The sequence below is a fragment of the Sinocyclocheilus grahami genome, unplaced genomic scaffold (genome assembly GCF_001515645.1).
Source record: "Sinocyclocheilus grahami isolate Dianchi unplaced genomic scaffold, SAMN03320097.WGS_v1.1 scaffold183.1, whole genome shotgun sequence".
Classification (NCBI taxonomy): Eukaryota; Metazoa; Chordata; class Actinopteri; order Cypriniformes; family Cyprinidae; genus Sinocyclocheilus; species Sinocyclocheilus grahami.
Window position 1 is genome coordinate 388,562 of NW_015505362.1, and position 22,286 is coordinate 410,847.

Below are 22,286 nucleotides of genomic sequence, written 5' to 3' on the forward strand. Positions count from 1 at the left end.
CCTATGTGCTATTCTACCAATAAAACAAAACAAAAAAGGGCCATCTTATTTATGTTTTTTAATGACTTTGCAATGTTAATGCGCTGTTACGTCATATTTGTATTATTATACCAGGTATTTTTGTCCTAATATACATTCATTGATTTACATTGATATATTCATGACACTGTTCCCGGCAGGATCCACAGTGTTGCCAAGTCCGCAGTTTTCCCGCGGAATTGGGCTGCGTTAACACTGTTGTCGCGGGTTGTTTTTCATGCCCCTAAAATGCGAATTTAACCAATGGAACCATGCCAAAAAACGTGTATGTTACCTCCCAGAACGCGGGGGTTTACCTGGGGACCCCCTCCCCCCCCTCGAAACGCGATTGGGCTAGTTTTGGGTAGCAATTGGGAGGGTTTTGTTGCGAAAACCTGGCAACCCTGATAATGCATGATGATTCCAGGCCTGCAGGCGGAAGTGTCGCGTCTGCTGTGTGTTCTGTATCCCGCGCTACTGCCAGCAAAGAGCAGACGCTGCGAATCACTCCGGGAAAATAACACGAACTGAACAACAGCGTCCCGGACGAATTCATCTTCTTTCATGATGACTGTTGAGTGAACACTAGACTAGCGCCATCAGCTCCTCTCACGGACACAGTCACATCCTCCGGAGCCGCTCAGAGTTGTGTCAGTCACCTATGAGAACTGACTGACTGACTCTGTGTGTGTGTGTGTGTGTGTGTGTGTGTGTGTGTGTTGGCAGCGTCGCGTCCGCCATGTGTTCCGTATGCCGCCCTACTGCCAGCAAAGAGCAGGACGCTGTGAAGAATCACTCCGGGAAAATAATACGAACTGAACAACAGCGTCCCGGACTAATTCATCTTCTTACATGCTGACTGTTGAGTGAACACTAGACGAGCGTCACCAGCTCCTCTCACGGACACACTGAGCTGTTTTCCGCGGATACAGTCGCACCAGCCGGAGCCGGTCAGAGTTGTGTCAGTCACCTATGAGAACTGACTGCTGAAGTGTGTGTGTGTGGTTCTGGTGCTCAGGGATGTGCCATGGCATCGGTTCGGGTGGCAGTGAGGGTCCGGCCCATGAACAGACGGTGAGTGGGTCTTAAACACATAAATAAACCAATAAACAAACATGTCCGCGTGAATAATGTCGCAACAGCTGCGGAGTGAAATGCATAAACATGACATACACGTAAAATATTAGCATTAAGCGAGTATTAATTTTCTGTTTATTTGGAAGGTTGTCTTGACGCAGGTCAGATTCGAACCTGGCTCTCCCAGGAGATGGCTCTGACCGCATCTTTGGCACGTTCGTTGAAGTCAGCATCTCCACAATGCTGTCTATTTAGTTAGCTAGGTGTGATGTGGTACTGGAGTCTAATTAAAAGAACCAAACAGATCAAAAGTGAACCGGATGAAAAATGATTTTTTTTGATTGTATACTGTTCCTGGTCTTGAAAGTGGATTCAGATCTCTTTTTGTCCATTTAGTCTCAGTCCCCTTTGTCCTTTGTTTTTTTTGGATCCTGGACCAAATATTTATTATCATAATATTTGATTATCATCATAATATTATACATCTGAATTTGATAATAATAATAATTATTATTATATTACGAGGCATCATAATTTGTTATATTTATATTATTAGTGGTAATAATAATAATGCATTTAAAATGACTGTAATGTGAATAAAATAACAATATATAAATATTGTAATAATTTTTTGCCTTTAATTTGCAGCATATAATGATTTTAATGAATGTTTTACAGTAATGGGAATGCTATCATGAAATCATCCATGAGTGTAATAAGAATTATAAACATGCTTTAAAGTAAGGCTGAGAATTTGTGGGACTATATGCACACAAACCTGTGTGTATATATATATATATATATATATAGCATATAGCTTGTGTAGCTTCTGTATGACTGTCAAAACAGTCAAAAACAAAATTTCTGTTCATTCCCGTGTCTGATTCAGATTTTATATACCTAATAAAATTTATATAAAAAAATACTAATACTGAGATCCAAAATTAATTTTTCACTTGAAATATTTTTTGCTCTAATTGTTACGCTGATTGCCTGTATCGTAATGAAAAAAACAAAACAAAAAAACTTGTGGTCTCAATCTGCTTTCCAACTTAAACAGCTCATAAAAGCATCAGGTCGAAAATAGACGCCTAGTTTGATCTGCTGATTGGTCTAAATTAAATCGTCTCCCTCGAGAGTAAATGCTTATGGACTATGGATTTATAGTGTGCGTGAATAATAAGTGAAGTGCATAAATATATATTTTATTAATGTATTATTGATTTTTGGCACAGGGAGAAAGACCTGTCTGCCAAATGCATCATCGAAATGGAAGGCAACAAAACCACCATCACCAACTTAAAAGTATGTTGCATTGAATGTCTCTAAATGAAAGAGTTCCACAGATGAAATGACCATTTTTTATCTAATTCTTGTGCTATTTTTATATCAGATACCAGATGGAGTGACTGGAGACTCTGTAAGGGAGAAAGCAAAGACTTTCACATATGATTTCTCTTACGACTCTTCGGACTGTAAAAGTGCTGGCTTTGTCTCACAAGAGAAGGTCAGTGGAAATATGAACAGCGCAGGCTGTCTAATGAAGACTGCATACGTTTTTTCATTTGCAGTCATTAATTTAAGTAGTTGTAAGATATGTATTTGCTCTTAAATTGCTTGATTTAAAAAAAGAATAATAAATATTAAAGGGGTCATATGATGCGATTTCAATTTTTCCTTTCTCTTTGGAGTGTAACAAGCTCTTGGTGCATAAAGAAGATCTGTAAAGTTGCAAAGACTAAAGTCTCAAATCCAAAGAGATATTCTTTATAAAAGTTAAGAGTTAGCCACGCCTACCTAAAACGGCTCGTTCTAACACGCCCCCACATATCTACCTCACTATGTGGGAAGATTTGCATAATGCGTTTGTAATGGGTTTTAATGTTTTTGTCTCGTCACTCCCGCCAGACACGGCATCAACAGTATAGTGAGGGGCGTAACATTTCCGTCACATGCTTGAGGTATTCGGCCAATCACAATGCACTGGATAGCTGGCCAATCACAGCACACCTCGCTTTTCAGACCGATGAGCTTTGTAAAAATCGACGCGTTTCAAAAAGGCGGGGCATAGAGGAGAAACAATAATGTACAGTATGTGGAAAATAATGTTTTTTTTACTTTAAACCGCATAAACTCATTTCATTACACCAAGTACACAAAATAATGTTCTTTTTAGCAGCATCATATGACCCCTTTAATAAATGAAATATTAATATAATAAATGCTACACAGAGACTTATTTTTTATAATGCAAGCAAACAGTTGTGAATTTACTGTTTCACCGATATGAATTAATTCTAACAACTTTTTAGCTATTCAAGTTCAAATCAGAGACTGTTGAATGCAATGCAAGTCGTTTTGAATAAACAAATGCATAAATATAAAAGAAATCTTGTCTTAATGTTCACTTGCTTGCGAGATTAAGTTTAACTCCATGACTTAATGGCTCAATAAATATCTTCATGCTTTTCACAATGCAATATCATTCAAATAGAGTGTGAACATTTGATAATAATTAGAACATGTTTGTAGAGGAATTTTTTATTTTATTTAAAAACTCCAGCACCATTTGTGTATAATAACGTAATCAGATCTCATTAGGAGCTAATCCTCTTAGCGTTTGTGTTCAGAAAGGTTTGTTACTCAATGCTCAGACGTAATAACAAGTTTGGGTGTTGTGTTAGATAGTAAAAACGAAAATATTGGTATCCAGGGCTGGTTTCCAAGAAGCAGATTAAATGAAATCCTGATCTTAAAGGGATTGTAAATGCACAGCTGTTATTAACAGTACAATTGAGCTCATATCTTGACTTTATGATTAACTTTTAGCTTTTTCAGGTGCTTATATAAATACTCTAATGTCACAGGCATGATGTGTTGTGTGTGATTCCAGGTGTTTAAGGATCTGGGCACTGATGTGTTAAAGGCAGCATTTGAAGGATATAATGCCTGCATCTTTGCTTACGGCCAGACTGGATCAGGGAAGTCACACACTATGATGGGCATCCCTGTAAGCCTTTTTATTAATACAGGTGTTTTCTTTTTCCAAAACCACAGTTGAGGCTTGTTCTGTAATTTCAAACCTACTTTAGTAAATCTCTGAGGCGTTTGATTTTTCACCCTCGACTGCTTGTAGCTGAATACTGGCTCTGAATCATGATTTGCTCTGCCGTAGGGTGACGTCGGGCTGATCCCACGGATCTGTGAAGGATTATTCAGCCGAATTTCAGGAATGACTCGGAGAGATGAAGCCTCTTTCCGTACAGAGGTCAGGTGAGTTGAGTTCAGAAGTCATATGTGAAAATCCTGCAGTATTCGAGAGCTAAAGAATGATAGTCAAATGGCATCATCTTTCTGCACCAAATAGGGGTAGCAAACAGAATTGTATAGAAGTCTTCAATCAGTTCCCGTCACAAACGTACACATTTATTGGTTGAGCCTGATTCCAGTTCCATTTGGTGCTGCTAGTAGCACAGAAACATTTTTTCTTCACATGTACATCTTCAAAGTAAAGGTCTGTTGCAGTATGCATACTCAGGAAAAAACCTGCTAAAACCGTCATATTTTGCACAGCTATTTGGAGATTTACAACGAACGGGTGCGGGACTTGTTAAGGAGAAAGATGGCAAAGACGTATAACCTCAGAGTCAGAGAGCATCCTAAAGAGGGACCCTATGTAGAAGGTAAGAACCTGACTTCAAACATCTCTGCAAATCAATACATAAGATAAACATGGTCACCATAAAAAATGTTCTCATACAAATGTCACAGCAAAAACAAAGATGATATATAAATAACACCCCTCCAATTAAAAAATTAAACATGAATTATTATATATATATATATATATATATATATATTGCAACATTGTGTAAGTATTGCAATATTATGTAAATATTAAATAAATAATAAGTAAATAATGCAATATTAAGTAAATAACATTTACTTAATATTGCAATATTTACTCATTATTTACTTAATCTTGCAGTAATTTAGTAAATATTGCAATATTATGTAAACATTATGTAAATATTGTAAAATTAAGTACACTTTGAAAAAATATTGTAATATTAAGTACCGGTGAATATTGCAGTATGTTGTAAATATTGCAATATTAATTCAATTTATATTTACTTAATCTTGCTATATTATGTAAACATTATGTTAATATTGTAATATTAAGTAAATATTCTAATATTAAGTACCAGTGAATATTACAGTATTACGTAAATATTGCAAGATTAATTAAATAATATTTACTTAATATTGCAGTATTGTGTAATAATCCATGTAAACATTATATACATATTTTGAGTAAATATTGCAGTGTTATTTAAACATCAAATAAATATTATGTTAACATAAAATAAATATTGTGTATAAAACACTTTGATGTTCTATTTAAATGTGTCTGCATAAACACTCTTATAAACACTTCCTCTTTGATCTCAGACCTGTCGAAGCACCTCGTGCAGAACTATAGTGATGTGGAGGAGCTGATAGAGGCGGGAAACATCAACCGCACGACTGCCAGCACCGGCATGAACAACGCAAGTAGCCGCTCACACGCCATCTTCACCATCAACTTCACACAGGTGATTGTAAAGCATTACAGATGTATCTACACCTGTGTTATTGCCATTGAATGGGGATTTGCAAGAGCTGAACCAGCTGAGGGATCCATGATGTCATCAAAAGAGATGCTAAATACTTTTATTAGTAAGTAATGTTAAAAGGATAATATCACATAGTTTGTTATTGTTCTCTTCTTCTCAGGCTAAGTTTGATGCTGTGATGCCGAGTGAGACAGTCAGTAAGATTCACCTGGTGGACCTGGCAGGAAGTGAGAGGGCCGATGCCACAGGGGCCACGGGTGTCCGGCTCAAAGAGGGCGGCAATATCAACAAGTCACTGGTCACTCTGGGAAATGTCATCTCCGCTTTAGGTGAGAGGCACTGTTGTGCTCTGCCACACTTCTTATTGTCTTGTTCCGTTTTCTTAAATTCTTTAGAACTCTTGTGTAGAGACTGAGTAAAATTTTGTCTCAGTATTCTGATGGCTCCTTCTGTCTCTGTAGCCGATCTGTCACAGGAAGGAGGGAACAGTCATTTGAAGAAGAAGCAGGTGTTTGTTCCTTACAGAGACTCAGTGCTCACGTGGCTCCTGAAGGACAGTCTGGGAGGAAACTCGAAGACCATCATGATCGCTAGTGAGTGAGGAAACATGTGACGCTCATGTGTTGTTTTGGCTGGATCTATGAAATTACATAACATTTATGTAATTCGTACAGACAACGGCTTGAAGGAAGGAAAATAATGAACTTTTACTTGATGGTTAAACCACTTTTTTATTAGTTTTTACTTGATGGAGTCATTAAATTAAAAAATATGTAATATATGAAATGCAATACAACATGAATACAGAGATTACATTTCTAGAAAATAGAAAGTGATTTGATGTTGATTTTTTGAAATATTTAAAAATAAACGATTTTGTCATTTACCCAGGTACCTTTTTTAGTTTTGGTTAAAAAATGTTTTGTGCAGTGCTTATTTTGAAGGAATGTGCATGTGAGATCTCAAATATTTTTGTCCAGCTATATCGCCTGCGGACGTCAACTACGGCGAGACACTGAGCACGCTGCGCTATGCTAACCGTGCCAAAAACATTATCAACAAACCCACGATTAATGAAGATTCCAACGTTAGACTCATACGAGAACTGCGGGCAGAGATCGCTCGGCTGAAAGCGCTGCTCGCGCAGGGAAATCAGGTCTGAACGTGAATTTGACAATTGTTGTTTATCCTAAAATATTATATGCCTTTTAAGCCTATGTATAATAATCTTTAATCTTATTTTCTTATCCAAGTATTAGTTTTAATAGATTTGTACTCTTGCTTTTAGAGTTGTGGAGCTGCTTCATAGCTGAAATTAGTTTTGCAACATTGACACGTTATTGAACTGAATTGAATCAATATTGAAGTGATTTAAGCTGAGTAAGGACTCTTTCTGTTGTCTTCTGTTGAGCTGCTTCTAGCTGCATTTTGAACTCGTTTCATAATTGAACTTTACATAGTTATTGAATTAAACTGAATCAACACTATTTAGAGCTGCTTACAGCAGAATTTGAATTGCATCATTGATTCTGTTATTTTTCTGTTTATTACTTTTGAAGCAATCTATATCGTATAAAGCATTATATAAATAAAGGTGACTTGACTTGGCTGTTATACTTTGTTTGATTTTCAGATAGCGCTGCTCGATTCCCCCACAGCGTTAAGTATGGAGGAGGAACTGCACCATAATGAAGCCAGGGTAACATACACCCTTTCATAATCACATAACAACAGCTCTTGTACACTCTCCTCTCCACTGATCCAGTCGCACTGTTTCTAAAGCTACTCATTTTCACACACTGAAGCCCATAATGTGCTAAACAGCAGGGATTTGTTTGCTAATAAATGCTGTGTGAAATTCCAGAGATGAATTTAAATGTTGGTTATGGCACACAGCTGCATGCATGTTTTTCTGTCGCAGGTGTTGGAGCTGACCAAGGAATGGACGAACAAATGGAACGAAACGCAGAACATCCTGAAAGTTTGTCACCGTCTGTCAGACCAGCATCTTATTTTTATCGCCTCATTCACAGAGCCAGGCTTTGAGTGTGTGTTTTGGCATGTGTGTTGAACAGGAGGAAACTCTGGCTCTGAGGAAGGAGGGAATCGGAGTGATCCTGGACTCAGAGCTGCCTCATCTCATCGGGATTGATGATGATCTGCTCAGCACTGGCATCATTCTCTATCATTTAAAGGTAAGGAACATACGCCAGTGTTCATCACAGTACAGGTGGTGAAGAGGGAGATGCCGCTACAGCTGAATGAATTCATTTAACTTAGTTTTTTGTTTCATGTGATTGTATTATATTAGTTTACTGTAGCGCATGATTGGTTTGTGTGTGTGTTTGCAGGAGGGAAGGACATACGTTGGCCGTGATGATGCCACTAATGAACAGGACATCAGTGAGTTTATTGACAGAACTCTCTCTCCCTCCATCTGTTCAGTTATTGTTTGATTCAGTCCCAATACACAAACTTGGTAATAATAATAATAAGCATTTATAATGCCATAATTTATTCACCATATATTTTCTAGAATTATCTTAATTAAATGTCAACAGGTGCATCTCAAAAAATTAGAATATCGTGAGAAAGTTTCACTTTTTCTAATTCAAATTTGTTTAGATGAACCTGTAGAATATATGATTTTGTTATTATTGTAAATATTTTTTTTAATGTCATTTCAAAACGTGGACATTTAGTTGTGCTGTTTGACAAAATTAATTATATTAATGTTTGTGTTAATTACTTTTATAATGTTACTGGTAGTTTAGTTGAGGACAATGATATAAATAATCAGGATTAATCATGTAATTATGTTTTCTCACAAAACGTGTCTCTTTGAATTGCATTTTTAAGGTAAATTCTCCTTCCTGTCAGTACAATTTAAATTCCATGCAACCTCATGTGTATGATGATGCATTTATGGGTAATTGATGCTAAACATGAAATCAAAAACAGTGCATCAGTTATATGCATTTCTTTGAATTCTGTTTGAATTCTATTCTTAAAGAATAAAAATTCATTTCTATCATTTATTCACCCTCATGTTGTTCCAAACCTACAGTATATGGCTTTCTTAATTTCTCAAAATATCTTCTTTTATGTTCCACAGAAGAAAGTCAGTCATACAATCATACAGGACGACATGAGTAAAGGATGAATAAATTTGGTCTGATCTATCTCTTTAAATTAATATTCAAATTACAGTGCTTCATCCTGTTTGTTTCTTAATTCAAATTCAGGAATTGAAAGGAATTTGGATTGCCATTTTCAGTTCAGTTTCAACTTAGATTTCAAAATCACAACCCTCCGTTCCAATTCCAGCTTGAGAACTGAATTTGAATTGAAATCTTTGCCTGACCAGTCTGATCAGTCATAAATATATTTTCTCTCTTTCTCTTTGCAGTTCTTCATGGTCTGGGTCTGGAGAGTGAGCACTGTCTGATAGAGAACCAGAATGGAGCGGTCACTCTAATTCCTCTGAATGACGCTCAGTGTTCAGTCAATGGAGTTCAGATCACTGAGCCCTGTCCACTCAACCAAGGTCACATATATACCTTTTTTTAGAAAAATTTCATATTTTTTGCTGAATAAGCAATATGAATGCAGTTTTATGCAAAGCTGATGTTTCCCATTTATTAAACTGTAGATTTATTTGTACATTTGTGTTTCTCAGGTGCTGTCATTCTCCTCGGCAGAACCAATATGTTCAGATTCAATCATCCCAAAGAGGCGGCTAAACTTCGAGAAAAGAGAAAGGTGAGAGGAATTCATACGTGAAGCTTCAGCATCAAACACATGACATGTTTGTTAATATATCTGCTCTTCCCGTTCTCCAGAGCGGCCTCCTCACCAGTCTGAGCTTATCCATGTCTGATCTGTCCAAATCCTGTGAAAACCTCTCTACAGTCATGCTTTATAACCCTGGGTAAGCCTCCGCATGTGTGTGCGTGTACGTGTGCGACAGAGCGAGTGGTTTCTTCCTCCCCACGCCGCCTCCTCTTTCCTTCTCTCTTCATGCCCGGTACTGCTGATGCCCAGTGCATTGAAACAGCTGACAGAAAACTTTAATTCAAGCTCTGCTTGCCAGATCCTCAGTGATCCTTCCCAAAAACATCCAAATAGGGATGCTCGATATATCAGTGTCCATACTGGTATTGACCAGTGTAGGATAAAGCAGTAGTTTTCTAAATGTATGAATTGGACAAATATGCAATAATGACCACACTAATAATTTCAATTGTGAAAGTCAGATCATAATTAAATTTGGTATATACACCACCATTAAAAGTGTTTTTTGTAGTCAGCAAGAATGCATTTAATTGATCAAAAGTGACAGTAAAGACATTTAGAATGTTACAAAATACTTCTATTTAATTAAAATAAATGTTTCTTGAGCATCAAATCAGCATATTAGATTGATTTCTGAAGGATCATGTGACACTGAAGACAATGTAATGATGCTGAAAATTTATTTTGAAATATATTCAAATTAAAATCAGTTATTTTAAATTGTAATAATATTTTGCAATATGAATGTATTTTTGATCAAATAAAAGCAGCATGGTGACTTATTTCAAAACATTAAAAAAATCTTACTGGCCCAAACTTTTGAACATTAGTGTACTTGAAGTTTGTTTAATCTAATTCATGGCCCGTGGTTTGTTTAAGCCATTATTGGATGAAAATAATATTAGTTTTTACAGTTTAAACAATGCTTTGCTCTGTGACGGGTCTCAAGAGTGCTGAACAGATTTTCGTCATTTTTGCTGTACATTGTAACATATTAATGCCTAAATCTGAGCATGTATACTTTTAGGTTTTAGGTTTACATTAAAAAAAAAAGTCTGAACCCAATAGATTTATAGTATCAGCTATAAATTTTTTTATATCGATGCATCCCTTATAAACAACTGAATGCATGTTGGCTTTTTGCATGGTCACATAAATAGAAGATTGCACAGTAAAAATGAGTTTTATGAAGGTTTTGTTGGTGAGGTTTGGATCTGTGATCATGCATGTGGAAATTGATTGGCCTGTAAAACCCTTGACAGCTGTGTTGTCATGACTGATCATGATCCTGGGCAGTGACCTACTACACCAACTACATGTCATGAATTAACACCAAGCACTCAACTAAGTGGATTTTTTATTATTTTATTTTAAATGAGTTAACGTTGTTCACACAAGAATTGTCATGATTTTTTCTTTTAAATTATCCTTAAAAATGATTCAGACTAATAGTCTGGATTTGTGCAGCAGTATTTGGTAACATTTCCTTTTTCTGAACTTCTTCATGGCAGTCTCTTCACTGAAAAGGGTCCCATCTTTCTCAGGTAGACCCAAAGCACAGCTAGTGTTCTCATGTTAACTGTTGTGTTCAGTTCAGTCTCTTCATTTCTTGTTGTGAGAAGCACTTCATCATCATCATCATAACACTTTAGTTGAACGCGTGTCTCCATCTCTTTTATTTAAAGTTGTGTATTCTGCAGCACTTGCTTGTAGTTGCAGCGCATGCTCAGTGCTGGTAATAATGCAGACCCTCATCCCATGCGCTGGTGTGAGTTTGCTGTGGTTTGCGCCTGTGTGTGTGTGTGTGTGTGTGTGTTTTTAAGGTGGAAACTAATTGTCTTATATGTTCCAGACTGGAGTTTGAAAGGCAGCAAAGAGAAGAACTGGAAAAACTGGAAAATAAAAGGTGTGTCATATGACTTATCAAACATTAATATATGCAAAATACTTGTGAACACATGTAATTGAGATAAAACAGTCCTGTCCACCAATTTACATTTATGATTTTATCTAAATCCGCTTATGCAAATACACAAAATTAGCACAAAGCAAGCTGGGTAAATTATTAAATTTTTTTGGAACTTAACTACAATAATAAATCTAATATGTGACCCTGGACCACAAAACCAGTCATAAGGGTCAGTTGTTTTAAATTAAGATTTATACATCATATGAAAGCTGAATAAATAAGCTTTCCATTGATGTAGGGATAGGACAATATTTGGCCGAGATACAACTATTTGAAAATCTGGAATCTGAGGGTGAAAAAAATTAAATATTGAGAAATGCATATTACTAATCAAAAATTAAGTTTTAATGTATTTATGGTAGGAAGTTTACAAAATATCTTCATGGAACATGATCTTTTCTTAATATCATAATTATTTCTGAAATAATAAAAAGAAAAGTCGATCATTTTGACCCATACAATGTATTGTTGGCTATTGCTACAAATAAGTGATTTGTAAAAGAATTGTATTTACAATGACTATTACACTATATATAATAATGATCTAATAATGTATATTCAATTATGTAAATAATTTTGAACCTAATCACAGTTCTTTCCTTTGTTTTGTTGCTGGTCCAGGCAGCTGATAAAGGAGATGGAGGAGAAGCAGAAGTGTGAGAAGGCGGAGCTTGAGCGCATGCAGCAGGAGGTGGAGTCTCAGAGGAAGGAGTCTGAGCAGGTGCAGCTGCGCATCCGCAGACAGGAGGAGAGCCTGCACAGACACAGTCAGGACATCGAGAGCCGTCTCCGAGACTTGATCGCTGAGAAAGAGAAATTTCAGGTCAGACTGCTGATCAGCAAGTAGTCCATTTTAATGGTTGTCAGCAGTGTTGGGAAAAGTTACTTTTAAAAGTAATGCATTAAAATATTGCGTTACTCCCTAAAAAAGTAACTAATTATGTTACTTAGTTACTTTTTATGGAAAGTAATGCGTTACGCTACTTTTGAGTTATTTTTTAAATCTGGGCTGGGCTTGCTTATTTGTCTTTAATATAAAAAAGTTCTTATTTTACAAATGTAAAAGCCCTTTCACAACAAAAGTGAAATGAATATGCCTCAGGCTGAAGGAAATGTAAATTCATGTCTGTACAGTAGGGTCTGCACTTACTCCTAATTTCTCTCAAAATGGCAACACGAGAGTCATCAGTCAATACATGAGGAAACAAAGTAACTTGCATTAAAGTTAAAGGGGTGGTTCACTGTTTTTTTTTCTAGGCTTGATTGTGTTTATGGGGTGCAGTCTAACATGTTTTAATGCTTAGTTTTTAAAAAATGCATTATTTTTCACATAATTTACCTTTAATCCACACCACTCTGTCCCTTCTCTGAGAAACACGCTGATCATTTCCTTCTTTTATGAAGCCCCGCCCTCAGAAATAGGCTATTGGTGCTCTGATTTGTTAGCTAGCCCAGTGTGTTGTGATTGGCTAAACCGCCTCTAGTGTGCATCTAAACGTCCCGCCCCTCACCTCAGCGGCATGTGCTCCGGTTGTATTGTAAACAAAGGTGTATTTAATATCACTTATCAGTTTGAGCCCGATTGAGAAGCAGAGGATATTATTGAAGAGGATTGTGCAGAACCTGTGCAAGCACGGCTTTTAATGGTATGCCTATGTTTATTGTTTGTTGTTGTCTCATACTTTTAGATACGCTGTTATTTGTAAATGCTACTGCTTATGTTAGCTTTTAATATATGGTTTTATCCTGATTAAAGCTTTAATACAGTACGGCAACTGCACGCGCGTCCATATTTAATGCTTCTCATAACTATGTGAACATAAGTTTATAATTGGAACAGTTCATTGTTGGAGCTGTGCTGAATAAGAGAGAGAGAGAGAGAGAGAGAGATGCAGAGCAGGGCAACGTGAGGAACAGTATTAAGAACCGCTGCTTTTGAACATTGATTTTGAAATTTGTGAATCCATTAGAATCATTAGAAGACAGAATCGCGATTCATATATGAACAGATTTTTACGTGCACCTCTAGTTTTCTCTTCCTCTTCTCTAAAGCAGCGCAGCATGGCCTCACCCCCTTTGCTGCCTTTTCCAGAGGGCGGGGTTTATCTGGGGTCATGAACCCGGGAAGTAACTCGTTGTAGTCCCTACCAGCCGTTTTTGTAGGCATTAAACTGCCAGAATTTTAAAAGACGATATCTCCGTTTGCATTGAACTTTCAGCTTCGTAACTTTGCAGATATTGTTTATGCTCAAACAGCAACATTACACACTAACATTAAAAAAGTGAAATCGCAATCAACCACCCATTTAATTAACTCAGATGTTTCCTTCTATATTCAAAAGTAATGCGTTACTTTACTAGTTACTTAAAAAAATAATCTGATTACATAACTCGCGTTACTAGTAATGCGTTACCCCCCAAAATTGGTATTAAAATCAAGATAATGATATTTTATTGTCATGATGCTGTAATTGTTCTGTTTTTCTTTTTTTTGTGCTGATAAAATCATAAAATGTATTTCTCCACATGGCGCTTCATAACATTTATTTCTGCACAGTAGTTTATACTAGAGTTTGTTTTTGACAAATTTTCAGCCACTTCCACACCAAGAGCCAAAATCAAAAAAATTTCTTCAAAACCTTCTTTTGACTTAGAGACTTTTTTTATATGCTATTGTCTATTGTGTTCAGGAGGAGAGACACAGAGAGCAGAAGGAACAGGAACAGCAGAAGCAGAGGAGACTGCAGCCGAAGCAGAAGCTGGAGGAGGAGGAGGTGCAGGAGGAGGATCTGGAGGAGGAGGAGGATGAAAAGGCTCAGGCCCAGCGAGAGCAAGCAGAACAAAACGAGCTCTTTCGTGAGCTGGAGCGGCTCAAACGAGAACGTGAGGAGCAGGCTGTCAAACTCCAGCTGGAACACAGGTGAAAATGTCAATGTCATTTATCTGTTGTTAACGCTTGACATAGAAAATATGATGAGTCTCAGTAATACATATTAGTGTGAAATCAATCCGGAGTTCCGGACTAACTTGCAGATAGATTTTTTTTAATAAAAATTTAAAAATGGTTTAAATATTTTTTTAACTTAACAATAATAAAGCAAATAATAATAAATAATTAAATTTAAATAATTAAAATAAATACTTAATTACTTTAAAATGTTAATTATTATATCAAAATATACTAAATTATAATATAGTAGTTAAAATAATGCTAATTGAAATTAACATTAATAATTATTAATAAAATAATTATGTAATAATTATATATTTATTAAAACAGATACATATACAGTATACATATGTACATATATATATATATATATATATATATATATATATATATATATATACATGCATGCATACATACATACATACATACATACACACACACACACTTGCATTTATGGTTTACGGGGTCTCTCCATAGGCGTAATGGTTTTTATACTGTACAAACTGTATTTTCTATCGGCCTACATAAACCCTACACCTAACCCTACCCTTTACAGGAAACTGGCAATTTTTGAATTTCATAAAACACCATGTAGTATATATTTTTTAACCCTTTTGGTTTACGGGGACACGGGAAGTGTCCTCATAAACCATGTTTATGTTGTATGGTATGTGTCATTATATACACAGTTATAAATATGCAATAAATTTATATTGTAATTATATATTATAAATATATTAAGATTGTATTATAAATATTAGATATATATTTAGATAACTTATATATTAATATCTATATGGAGATATAGCTGTATGCGTACGTTTGAAACCATGTCAAAATGAATGTCTTGAACATCAAGGCGTCTGGAGGAGCGAGAGAAGGAGCAGCTGAGTCTGGTTGGGCGTCTGGAGGAGCAGCTGAGGGAGCGCAGCGAGGAGGCGGCCGCCCTGCTCATGCCGGATGAAGCACGCAGACTGGAGGAGGAGAGACGGACACTCACCGAGCTCCGGGAGGAGCTGCTCAGAGCCAAGGAGGCGCGGATCGATGGAGAGGAGGAGGGCGGGGAGGAGGCCCGGAGGAGCGTGCAGACACGCTACCAACATTTCAAGCAGATGCAGGTGGAGGAGCTGAGTTTGCTGGAGGAGTCACTGATCCAGCAGAAGGACAGGCTGGAACGGGAGGAGGCCCATGTGCGCACGTCACTCGGCCTGCTGATGCACACTCACAAGGACAAACAGAGACCGGTACAGGGGTCCTTGTGTCAGAAAACTGAGGTGGGGAGCTGTTTTAGTTGTTTGTATATCCACTGCACTTAAATAATATTGGGGTGTTCATTTTGAAATTAATATTTTCGTTTAAAATGTACCAAGCTAGAAGAAACAATATTTTTAGATGATTCTTTTTAGCGAATCAAAGCACGATGCAGTGCATCCTGTGTAGGCCAGTTCATGAACAAAGGATTCTTTTGAGATGATTCTTTTTAGTGAATCTCTAACATGCAACGTATTCTGTTTCACAAACAAATGACTCTTTTGAGATTATTCATTTTAGTGAATCAAAAACGTATAGAAGGACGGGTGTAGTCTGATTCAGAAACACATGATTCTTTTTAGTGAATCAAAACATGATGCAGAGCGACCTGTGTAGGCCAATTCACAAACAAAATACTCTATTAAACTGGTTCATTATAGTGAATCTGTAACATACAACTGTACTGGTGTAATTCTGTTTCACAAACTATTGACTTTTCTGAGATGATTCTTTTTAGTTAATCTAAAAATGATGCAGCACAACCTCACCTGTGTAGTCTAATTCATGAACAATTGACTCTTTTGATACTATTTAGTTAATTTAACCATAATACAGCAAGTATTTTTTTTAAATGGTCCTTTTTAGTGAATCTATCACATCCATCAGGACCAATATAGTCTATTTAACAAATGACTCTTATGAGTCGGATAGTTCAATAAGTTATGAATAGTTCAGTAAGACAAATTGCCGGTTTGAATTAGTGAATTAGAAAAACTAAATAATTTGAAGCATTAGCAGAGAGAGAATTTCTTTCAGATATGAGAAAAATGGACATAATAACTGAAAGTAACCAAAAGAATTGTAATGGAATCAATATGAGAATGAAAATTGAATCAAGACTCTGGTGATTCACTTTTCTCGTCCTTGCAGGTCCGTGATATAATGGAGCGTGGTGTTCAGGACGTGTCCTCTCTGGGTCAGGAGGAGGTTCTGATCCAGCAGGCCGAGCACGGTCTGCAGTTTAAAGAGAGGCAGCTCCAGTCTCTCTGTGAGAAACATCTCCCTGCTGTCTCAGAGGAGCGACAGAGAGCCATCGAGCTCCTGGAGAGAGTTAGAGGAGGGACAGGGTCTCCTGGTTTAGACGGAAGTCCAGAAGATATGGACAAAGAGCTGGACGAGACTCTATATCAGGTAAAACTGATGGTCTCTTCCTCTCTAAGTGGACGGTACTTGGATTAGTAGTAGCATCTTGCAAATACTTATGTATCTCGCTTTTATCCAGGGTTCCTATGCAGTTTGGAAAAGTATGAATTTCCAGGTCTGGAAAAGTATGGAAAAAAGAAAGCAGAGTATGAAAAATGATTTGCATTTCCAGACTTTTGCCACTATTTCGTTTTCTATAATAGAAATAATATTATAATAAATATAATACATTTATCATACAAGAAGTGAGTTTTCTTGGCAGCTGTTTAATGATTCTTTAGTGATTGGCAAACATGATGACTGAATGAATTCAGGGTGCATTTTTTCATTATGCAAAAATGCAGGTTATAGGTGTTTTGGGTTTCTTCTCACGATATTACAAAGTCTCTAAAGGGATTTTTGCACAAATTTCTGTGTGCGCACCAGAAACCATTAAACTTAGCAAATAGGATGATGCTCACCGAGTCACCTATTGCACCATCAGCCCATTTCGCGGTGTGGTGTCTTGGCCACCACACAGTATGAGTTAAAGTAGACTTAAGGCCTTGAAATAAGACATACTGCCCTAAAGAGAGCCACATTTTGAAAACTTATTTTTTACAGTACCACTCTTTTTTTTTTAGACCCTTGAGCTTGGCATATAGGACAATGCACACAGCCGTATTATGCCATCAGACCATTTCGTGTCATGGTTTCTCCACCGTGTGTTAAAGTGGACAGTAGGCCTTTTGCATCCAATTCATGTGCATCCATGCTCTCATTTTCTCCATAGTAAGATGGCAGTGACACACAAAGGAAATAGGTGATAGTATATGTAAAACTAGAAATTTTAATGCGTAAGAACGCAAAAAAAATTCCCATGCGCATGTGATTAGTTTATCAAGGGAGCAAAAAATGTTCTTTTTTCAAGGGGCTTTGTATGTTGTCACTTCGAGAAAATCAGTGAATAAACCCCTGAGAAAATAAAAATATTTACAGATGACCATACTATATACCAGGGATCCTCAAATCTGGCCCACGAGATCCACTTTCCTGCAGAGTTTAGCTCTAACCCTAATCAAACACACCTGAGCAATGTCTTCAGGATCATTAGAAAAATCACAGGTTGGTGAGTTTGATCAGGGTTGGAGCTAAACTCTGCAGCGCATTGGCCCTCCAGGGCAAGATTTGAGGAACCCTGCTATATACCAAATATAAATCTGAAAATAATGCTCCTTTTATGTTAAATATGGTTTGAAGATCTACTGAAAGGTTTGGAAATTTGAGTCTGAAAAAGCATGGCATTTTGAAATGGAAAATGTGTAGGAACCCTGTTTATCCAACTTTATCCGTCTGTTTTTCTCTGCAGGTAGAGAAGGAGTTGGAGGAGAAGGAGGAGCGTTTGTCTCAGTACAGTGCGAGCACCGAGCAGCTGCAGCAGCTCCAGCAGTCGTACCAGTTCACGGCAAACGTGGCCCGTCAGGAGGAGAAGGTTCGCAGGAAGGAGAAGGAGATCCTGGAGTGGAAGGAGAAACAGCAGCGGGAGGCTCTGGAGCAGGCGGTCGCACGCTTGGAGAGGAAAAACTCTGCTTACCGCAGAAGCCTCAGTCTGGAGCCGGATGCCGAAGGGCCCAGAAAGAGGTCACAGTCTGCTTTAGGACAGAGCACTTCCAGGTTTTCAGGAACACTAGACCTGGACCAGGACAGGTGTGTAGTTGTTTTTTAGGAGGACACTAGCACAGGGGTTCCTCTTGTGAGGGATAAATATAAAGGCAGCTGGATATTTTTATGAAAAAATACATATTAGTACTGTTTGAGACAATAATTAAGGTATGGTAAAAAGGTAATTAATCCCATTAGGAATATGCCAGATGACTCACAAAAAATTACAAACAATAATTCACATAAATAAATATAAAAATATAAACCTAAAAATGCACTCAAACAATATGCAAATATGAGAATATTGTCTAATTGTGATATTATTCTTATCTATAAGTATCAAGATAAATATATTTTTTGTATATACTTGTATGCAAGTATAAGAACATCCTAAAATGGATTATTAGTGGTATTATAAAAACAATTAAATCAAATAATTGTTTCCAAAATTAAACAATTGTCTTTTACAAGGTCTTTATATGATTATTTTGGAAAAGATTGACTTTTTATTAAATTGACAATGTACCTGTGATTGACACTTACATTTGTTCATAAAGATTTTTACTTTAGAAAAATATTTAGAAAGTAAATTATAAGTCAAATGAAATAATGTATTAATCATTTAAAATAATTAATGTTTTAGTCTTCACCAGAAAGCGCAATGAAATGCTATTAAATTAAGTGAATGTGACTGTAAAAAAATCACATTATATTTCATTAATATCCTAAGTTCTCACTTTAACAGCCCTAAAATAAATGTAGTTAAATAAATAAATGAAAAATCTCTCAAATGTTTTACGGACCCCAGAACCCCCTTGCGGCCCCTGGGCATCCCTGGATTTGACTGTGATAAATCTAGAGCCGCTTTGCTGAGTCTTTTCTTTTGCTCTGGATGTTTCTCAGGATGGAGCGAGAGATTGCGCAGCTGAAGCAGAGGATCAGTGAGAGTGAAGGAAGCGTGCGGAGTCTCAGTGTGAGCGGGGAAGACAAATACAATGTGAACCAGTCTCCCGTCAGCCCCATACAGACCCTGCCGACTGTCCTGTCCATAGGAGACGAGAGGTACACACACCACAGCTGCCTTCACTGCTGCTTAATGCTCTCAAACAAGCAGCTTGAAATAAAGATTTTGTCAGTACGTAATTTAATTTGTGTCTGAACTGCTCATTTCTCTCTCAGGATGAATGCGTATATTGAGGAAGAGGTGCAGCGGAGGCTGCAGAAACTGAACCTGCTGAACAGAGAGAATAACAACACACTCTCACTGTCTTCAGACTCACTCCAGGTATAAAGCTACAGCTAACACACACACTCACTGTAAACCGCAACACCCACAGACAACATCAAATCAAACCCGTTTACTTACATAGATCCAGAAATATTCTTTGCATTTGAAATAAATAGAGTGTGTTGTAAATAGTTTTGCTTTTTAAAACATAGGTACATATCAGTGTTGTCATTGTTAATCAAAACGATTAAGTGTGGTTAAATGTCCCTTACAGACCCTCCCATGAATTGAATTCTTAATTAAAATAATAAAATATAATAAAATAAAATATTAAATATATAAAATATGTCTGTCTATATGTCTAAACTAAAACTGAAATGAATATAAATTAAAGCTAAAAAGAAAAAGAAAAAATTACAAAAGCACATAATGGTATATGATATTATAATGATATTAGTCAAATTAAAATAAAAACTGGAAATGTAAAAAAATAAAAGCTAATTTAAAATATGAACAAATACTATATTATATAAATAATACTAAAATAACAATATCAAGATGTCATTACATGTCATCATTTACTTTTACTTGTTTATTTACCACTATTTTCTTCAGAAAATCTATTAATTTCTGCCAGAGTAACTGAGACGACAGAGAAAAATAATATTATTAACCAATAATAAACTATTATTATATATATATATTATATACCAGTAAAATTACATTATTTTCCACTAAATATTCTGTCTCACTCAAGAATACTTTACCATACAGAAGTGAAATATGATGTCTTTAAATTGTAGACCATAACATCATGTTCTTACTATCATTATACTACTATAAACACATACATGTTATTGTAAAATTCCTTTTCTCTTTGGATTGAATGCAAACTATTGGTAAAATTTGTGAAACTTTAAAAGCAAGCCCAAACTGCTTTGAATCTGCTCCTTTTTTTTGGTTGCATTTTCTGTGTTGATTTTAGCTAAAAACCACAATTAAATTAGCCAAACTGTTTCCTGAGAGATTCTGTGTGGGCTTGCTAAAGAGGAGAAAACGGTTTAATGTTACACTAGTCATGCGCAAGAGACACATTAAAACCCACAGAATTGTTTTTGGCATCAACAGAGTTGTTTAACTCTGCAGGAGGAGGAGCAGGATAGTGAAGGTAGCTCTGTTTTTTATGAGGTAAGCACAGGCCTCAGCCAATCAGCACCAGTTGAGCACACAGGGATTTGCATGATCCAGCTTTAATTTGCATACCTCTCACAATCTCTGATATCAGTAGATTGGGTCTTTCCTCTGCGGTTTTTCTTCTTTGGAAGCATGCAGCCTGCCCACCAATGTCTTGCATCGATGCATTGCTCCTTTTGCTGTAATCAAACTGTTTTTTTTTTGCTACCTAACTGATGGGAAATGACAAACAAGTGCTTGCTTGACCCCCTAAAATCAGCTGCTAGTAATTGAGACTGTTAAAGTTGTGTTAGTTGTTTTATGACCCTATTAAAATGTGTTTTAATCTCTCAGGACAATGATAAAAAACACATAGATCAACGCAAACTGAAATACGAGGTACTCTTTTGTATGTTTAGGGAATGTTTTTTTCATTAGCACTTCAATTGAGGATGTTTTCTGACTATAATTTCCCATCTTTCCACAGCGGCTGGTGTCGATTCCTCTGGAACCCAGTCCAGAGAGTCTTAAAGATCCGGTGAAGATCAGTATTCCCCGTTACATCCTATGCGGTCAGGGAAAAGATGAACACTTTGAGTTCGAAGTCAAGGTTTGTCTGCATTTTATACTATCATTGCTTTATCTGTGAGAATGTCTTAATTGACCGTGTGGTGAAGTGTCTGAATGGTCATCTTTGATGTTTGAGATTCGGGCTTTTGTCCTGTGTGCAGATCACTGTTTTGGATGAAACGTGGACGGTGTTTAGAAGATACAGTCGTTTTCGGGAGATGCACAAATCTCTGAAGCTGAAATATTCAGAGGTATGACTTGCATAGAAACATGTAAGCAACATGTGTGACGCAACTAGACACAACTAGTTGAACATGACGCTAGTTACACAAAAGTTATGGGTTCGATTCCCAGAGAATTCACAAACTAATGAAATGTATCAGAATGCATTGTAAGTTGCTTTGGATAAATGCATAAATGTAAACATTTCAAATCAAATTTATTCATATAATTTTTTTTAAAGGGGTCATATGATGCTTTTTTTAAAGATCATTATTTTGTGTATATGGTGTAACAGAATATGTTGACATGCTTTAATGTTCAAAAAACACATTATTTTTCAAATACTGTACATTATTGTAGGTCCTCTATGCCCCGCCTCTCTCAAACGCTTAGTTTTCTACAAAGTCCCTCCTTCCGACAAGCGCAGTCTGCTCTGATTGGCCAGCTGACCCAGTGCATTGTGATTGGCCGAACACCGCAAGCACTCGTCGGAAATGTAACGCCCCTTACCATAATCGCGAGCTTCATCTTTCAAAATAAATGTAAAGACAGAGCCCGAAAGGGGAACAGAGT

At 36.6% G+C, this 22,286-nt stretch overlaps 1 protein-coding gene across 5 annotated transcripts in view; it reads left to right on the forward strand.

Moving 5' to 3' along the window:
* The first annotated feature begins 756 nt into the window (after positions 1 to 756).
* LOC107594414 (kinesin-like protein KIF16B) overlaps positions 757 to 22,286 on the forward strand; it is a 22,901-nt gene continuing 1,371 nt past the window's right edge. The window contains exons 1-30 of one of the 5 annotated variants that reach the window (XM_016284446.1): positions 757 to 1,092; positions 2,331 to 2,400; positions 2,489 to 2,602; positions 3,989 to 4,105; positions 4,271 to 4,368; positions 4,669 to 4,778; positions 5,548 to 5,690; positions 5,872 to 6,040; positions 6,173 to 6,304; positions 6,692 to 6,867; positions 7,345 to 7,410; positions 7,633 to 7,692; positions 7,787 to 7,906; positions 8,063 to 8,114; positions 9,121 to 9,258; positions 9,391 to 9,473; positions 9,554 to 9,642; positions 11,018 to 11,050; positions 11,359 to 11,412; positions 12,097 to 12,298; positions 14,166 to 14,395; positions 15,285 to 15,699; positions 16,607 to 16,867; positions 18,228 to 18,565; positions 19,424 to 19,582; positions 19,700 to 19,805; positions 20,895 to 20,936; positions 21,276 to 21,320; positions 21,409 to 21,531; positions 21,653 to 21,742. In XM_016284446.1, coding sequence (XP_016139932.1) covers positions 1,046 to 1,092; positions 2,331 to 2,400; positions 2,489 to 2,602; positions 3,989 to 4,105; positions 4,271 to 4,368; positions 4,669 to 4,778; positions 5,548 to 5,690; positions 5,872 to 6,040; positions 6,173 to 6,304; positions 6,692 to 6,867; positions 7,345 to 7,410; positions 7,633 to 7,692; positions 7,787 to 7,906; positions 8,063 to 8,114; positions 9,121 to 9,258; positions 9,391 to 9,473; positions 9,554 to 9,642; positions 11,018 to 11,050; positions 11,359 to 11,412; positions 12,097 to 12,298; positions 14,166 to 14,395; positions 15,285 to 15,699; positions 16,607 to 16,867; positions 18,228 to 18,565; positions 19,424 to 19,582; positions 19,700 to 19,805; positions 20,895 to 20,936; positions 21,276 to 21,320; positions 21,409 to 21,531; positions 21,653 to 21,742 — 3,882 coding nt within the window. In that variant the 5' untranslated portion in view covers positions 757 to 1,045. Of the gene's footprint in view, positions 1,093 to 2,330; positions 2,401 to 2,488; positions 2,603 to 3,988; positions 4,106 to 4,270; positions 4,369 to 4,668; positions 4,779 to 5,547; positions 5,691 to 5,871; positions 6,041 to 6,172; positions 6,305 to 6,691; positions 6,868 to 7,344; positions 7,411 to 7,632; positions 7,693 to 7,786; positions 7,907 to 8,062; positions 8,115 to 9,120; positions 9,259 to 9,390; positions 9,474 to 9,553; positions 9,643 to 11,017; positions 11,051 to 11,358; positions 11,413 to 12,096; positions 12,299 to 14,165; positions 14,396 to 15,284; positions 15,700 to 16,606; positions 16,868 to 18,227; positions 18,566 to 19,423; positions 19,583 to 19,699; positions 19,806 to 20,876; positions 20,937 to 21,275; positions 21,321 to 21,408; positions 21,532 to 21,652; positions 21,743 to 22,286 lie in introns of all 5 variants that reach the window. The other 4 variants (XM_016284448.1, XM_016284447.1, XM_016284449.1 and 1 more) reach the window with 4 other exon arrangements.